General features: G+C 44.8%; 1 protein-coding gene across 2 annotated transcripts in view; it reads right to left on the reverse strand.

The window, feature by feature from the left end:
- Positions 1-287: 287 nt before the first annotated feature.
- LOC125303073 (golgin subfamily A member 6-like protein 1) overlaps positions 288-5,792 on the reverse strand; it is a 19,985-nt gene continuing 14,480 nt past the window's right edge. The window contains exons 23-25 of one of the 2 annotated variants that reach the window (XM_048256574.1): positions 4,272-4,385; positions 2,072-2,141; positions 288-1,628 (exon numbers count right to left, since the gene is read on the reverse strand). In XM_048256574.1, coding sequence (XP_048112531.1) covers positions 1,405-1,628; positions 2,072-2,141; positions 4,272-4,385 — 408 coding nt within the window. In that variant the 3' untranslated portion in view covers positions 288-1,404. The remainder of the gene's footprint in view (positions 1,629-2,071; positions 2,142-4,271; positions 4,386-5,792) is intronic. The other variant, XM_048256575.1, reaches the window with a different exon arrangement.

Genomic DNA, 5,792 nt, shown 5'->3' on the forward strand with positions numbered 1-5,792 from the left:
AACCTGTTTGCACTCGGTTGTGTCACATCATTTGAAACAAGTGTGATCAATTTAGAGCTGTTGTGTTTACAATTTTACACTGTTTACAAACATTTTCAAAACTCTGTGTCTATTTTTCAAAACTATACACAAAACCCACAATTGCTCACACAAAATGCAAAATGCCTCAAATCTCCAGCAAAATGACACAACATTCAAAATGTCATAAACACATCTCTAATTCACCTCACATTATAAACACTTTTGTCATAATATGACAGTTTTACAGTATATAAATCATGTACTGTTGTTCAAAACCTAAAGCTCTTCTGTCTTCTATGTATATTTCCATACAAGAGTTAAAATCATCTACAGAGAGAAGTTGATATACATAGTAACCATGAAACCAAAATAATTTGGCCAAATAATTTGCTGTTGTGAATACATTATTGTATAGCCAACAAGAAAAAAGAAGCAAAATACAATGACCACCAGATGTACATGGAGTTTTAAAAAAGCTGATTTTGCCAAAGACAGAAATTACTGTATTTCCAAAGAAAAAGAAATTACTGACTATCAAATATTGCTTTTTCCAAAGGAAATATATTACTCTGTGTGTGTGTGTGTGTGTGTGTGTGTGTGTGTATGTGTGTGTATGTGTGTGTGTGTGTGTGTGTGTGTGTGTGGGGGGGGCAGTTGGGCAAGTATTCATAGTATAGTGTAGAACAGTATAATATAGTATATCGTAGTGTAGTATAGTGTAGTGTATATAGTGGTAAGGCAGCAGTAACTCTGAAACAGCCTATCCCACTGGCCTCTTGCTGATAAGATGACATTATGTGATAGATCTGTCTACGGATCAGGCCCCCCAAAAAGACAAGGACAAAGACAAGCTTCACATCACACATTTACTAGAGCTAGTGGACACACATGACGTCACATTGTTGCGCTACAGGTCGGGAACGGTATGTAGTAGGCTTGAGGTCAACCCTCTCGTCTTTCTCACAACGTCACACAGTTGTGACTGGGGCTCAAATCTAGCCTAAATATGTGTGTGTGTGTGCGTGTGTGCGTGTGTGTGTGTGTGTGTGTGTGAGTGAGAGTGTGTGTGTGCGTGCGTGTGTGTGTGTGTGTGTCGTGTGTTAACGTGTGTCATTCTCACACATATTAAGCATGCTGTGCTGCATGGTTTCCATCAAACTCCAAGTCCTGATTAGATGTATGCCACTGTGCCAGACCTGGGTTAGTATGCCAATGTGCTAGACCCAGGTTAGTGTCAGTTCAACATGCTGTTGAAACGGAGCTCATCACCTCTCTCAAACACCAAAAACAATTTAGTATTTAAAAAAAAAAAAAACTTGTCATTAAAAAAAACTTAAAAATTAAAAAAAAGTTATTAAGAAGATAGTCTCATTTGCTGATTAGTTACTTTTCCTCCATCAACTTCTTTTCATCCTCATCCTCCTCTTCCTCCTCTTGGGAGTCACACACACACACCTGTGTGGCCAGATACGCTCCGTCCTCGCCGTGGGAGTGTGTGTTTCTCTCTTGATCATGGCCATAGTCCTGATATGACAAAAGAATGGCTGCCGGGGTGTTGCCATGGTTTCGAATCTCTGCTGCTGGGACCTCACGGAACTTCACTGTGGCTACATCAGAATAATGACATCATCACACTCCAACTTTTTCACTTTCACTCTTAAACAGCTTTTTTTTTATCAGTTACAGCACATTTAAATTAAATTCAAGTAATTTGTCAGACACTTTCACCCGGAGCACATTATAAGAGTGACACAATGCAAGCTAACGGCTAAATCAAGAAGAAAACATTGAAGGCAAATAAGGGAAGTGTTTCACACGTGCTAGATAAGATGACTTGCAAACCAAGCAATCACAGAAGTAGATTCAAGTGTAGGTGAGATGGCAATCACACTGTCGTATTCACACATAAAGTCACACACACACACACACACACACCCAAGTGCAAGCCCCCAATCACAGACTCATTTGAACACATGTATAAGAGTGTGTTTGGATGCTCCTATATCATGCTATGATTTATTTCCTGATTGGACCCCATCCGGTCGGTCACCTCTGAGGAGGTTGTTGCGTTGGTGTTCTAGACCGCTGACACCCACACTCATCGCACTCACGGCGGACATCTGAGGAGGAGGACACACTGCCGGTCAGCTGCACACTCATCACACGCCACACACAAACACACACACACACTCATCACACGCCACACACACACACACACACACACACACACACACACACACTCATCACACGCCACACACACACACACACACACACACATCACACACCACACACACACACACACACACACACTCATCACACGCCACACACACACACACACACACACACACTCATCACACGCACACACACACACACACACACACACTCATCACACACACCACACACACACACACACACACACACTCATCACACACCACACACACACACACACACACACACACACACTCATCACACACCACACACACACACACACACACACACTCATCACACGCCACACACACACACACACACACACACACACACTCATCACCACACACACACACACACACACACACTCATCACACGCCACACACATACACACACACTCATCACACTCACGGCGGACACTCATCCCAACACAGTGTGTTTCATTCCAGGGGGTGAGTTACCCAGCAGTACACACAGTCTAAACACATGCCACACACACACTCTGGGATACACACACTCTAATCACACACCACACACACACACTAGGGTACACACACTCTAAACACACACTGCACACACACACACACACACACACACACCTAGGGTACACACTCTAAACACATGCTGCACACACACACACACACACTCTAGGGGACACACACTCTAAACACACGCCACGCACACACACACACACATACATACACACACACTCTCTCTAAACACACGCCGCGCACACACACACACACACACACACACTCTAATCCACTCCTGGGAACATACACACAGTGTCCTGGCAGCTACAGATTAGTGGTGTGGATGCAGCTCTATGTTTAACCCTCTCTTGTATGTGTGTGTGTGAGTGTGTGTGAGTGCACTCCAGCTGCTTCTCCAGGGAATGTCAGATGTGTATTATCCAGCTTTTGACCAGGTCCCCTCCTTGCTGTCCAGCTGCAAAGCCTCTTTTCAGAGTACAGTCCGGAGGATCTCACTGTCACACACACACACACACACACAGATGCACATACACACAGATGCACATACACACACACACACACACAGCCTAAGGGATATCACCGCTACATGACGATGATGATAGGACCACATCCTTATCTCCTACTCTCTTTACACACACACACACACACACACACACACACACACACACACACACACACACCATCATTCAGACTAGACTCTGACATACACATGAGTGTGTCTGATCTAGATTACCACAGATTAGAGGTCTGCACTCCATGTCCCCGACGCAAAAGAGTGTGGCGCTGACAACTTTTTTTTTTTGCTCTTTATGGGAGCTGGGCGGATGAGAGGTGCGCTCGCTGGTGCAGGACAAACCGATGATTCACTGCACTCCCGCAAATTAAATATGTGCGAAAATTAAATATGGAAATGATTAAAAGTACTGTTCATAACTATAGTTCAGCTGGATGTTCTGTTAGGCAGCATTAAAAAACGGGGTTTAAGCATAACTGACGGATAGCAGGCCTATAGCCTATATTGTCGTTTATGTGGGTTCAATTTGTTCCTGCTGCTCATTGTCAAAACTCAAAAATCGAAAGCATGACAAGAGGGCACCAGACTAGGCCTACTTCAGTTGTTAGCCTACATTCAGAACCAAGAAACTGACATCTGGATTCTTTCTCAGGTGTGTGTGTGTGTGCTCTTTCGCGGAGACAGAAAGAAAAGCTGAATAGGCTATCCCTCCTGCATGCGGGCTTTAGCGGGCGGGAGCGGGACATCATGTTACAGATGCGGGCGGGAGCGGGACATCATGTTACAGATGCGGGCGGGAGCGGGACTAAAAATGACACATTAATGCGGGAGCGGGCGGGAGCGGGACTGAAAAATCAGTCCCGCGCAGACCTCTACCACAGATAGGAGTGTGTTTAGTCACACACTAACTTGGCCACTGGTGGGTGTGTTAAATTGTTTGTATGAGTGGCATGTGTAATTGTGTATATAAATGCCATCTGTGGGTTAATGGATATGTCTGTGTGTGTGTGTGTGTGTGTGTGTGTTTGTGTGTGTACCTGTTCCTGAGGTCCCTCTCCTCCATACTGTCCAGTGTTTGAAGTCTGTGCTGCCCCCTGCTGGTCATCTGAGTCCTGGAGCAGCTCCCGCTCCAGCCTCTTCTCCAGCGCCCCCTGCAGGACACGTGGGGGAAGCACACCAGTGAGCACAGTGAAGTGTGACTGCTGCCTCAGGCCCCGTCCACACGGAGACGCTTTTTGGGTTAAACGCACCGGTTTTGCTTCGTCTTGGCCGATCGTCCAAACGAATCCTGTAAACGCACTGCCCGAAACCGCACTTTTTTGAAACCTAGTCCCAGGGTGGAAAAATCTGAAACCGTAGTCCTTGTGAGTTCGTTTGGACGGCGAAACCGCATACCTGCCTATTGATGATGTCATCACCACACCTCAGCTGCCCTGGACTTGACACTTATAGTATTGCCTAACAATACTAGTTTTCATACATGACATTACCTACGACAAAGTCCTTTTAGGCAAGTCCCTCCACTCGGCGGCCATTTGACAATGCTTTTTGGGCACTCGTCGGGCATCCATTTCGGCAGAAATGCGCGTGCGCAAGGCTTCACGACACCAATCTTGCTCCAGCGGCGAGATCACAACACATGATTGGCTCAATGTATTCACATGTCGACGTTTTGCCGAGGAAGGGGTGGGATATGTGTAGACAACGGCCATATTGGCGTGACAAACTAGCCCCATGCATTTCTATGGAGTATTTTTTGAGTGCTGTGTCTCCACATTAGAAAGTCTCTGCCTACGATTACACTCAGTAGGATAAATATCACAACTGGTGCTGCGCAGCGCCAATCATGACTCATTCTCATGACTTCATGAGAAGATCATTATCATGACTTGGTGGACTGAACAGTGTTTCGTGTGTTTTCTTGATGCATTTCTAGCTATCGTCGGTGACGCGAGAGAACTAGTCAGAAGTAATTAGGGAAGTGCGGTGTACGTTTAAATTAATTTGCGCGTAGTGCCGGTGTCATTCATTTATTTTACATGTCTTACAACATTAAATAAATGCATTCATAGTCTAGTGAAGTCAGATATGAGCATACAAAGACGCGTAACTCATGTTAAGCCTATGGTAGATGCGCACTAAATGCGAATGCGCGATTTGATGCAGGCAAAAGTATCGACTGTTACTAACAAAGGTATTATAGCAATATTATAAATCTGGCGACAGAATAGCCTAACTTGGGTAAACCTAGCGTTTAGTAGCCTATGCATTTGCGGTGATAGCCAATCAAGACTATCCTACAACCAAAGAAAGTTAAGGAAATTATTTGTCCCTGCGTTAGCCAAATAAAGGACATAAAATGAAGTTTATTAGTTTTACAGTTGACTACAGTTGGCAATTCACTATCAGTCCACACAAACAATTCTAGTTTCCTTGCACTAGCCATGTTCGTCCTAGCCTATTCTGTCTGTTTGTATAGCCTACAGCGCGCAAGCTTTGGCCAATTTCTGTAAGAGAAACAGTGCCACCTATAGGCCTAGGATATGAAGTAGTGTGTT

This window comes from Alosa alosa, chromosome 11 (genome assembly GCF_017589495.1).
Source record: "Alosa alosa isolate M-15738 ecotype Scorff River chromosome 11, AALO_Geno_1.1, whole genome shotgun sequence".
Classification (NCBI taxonomy): Eukaryota; Metazoa; Chordata; class Actinopteri; order Clupeiformes; family Clupeidae; genus Alosa; species Alosa alosa.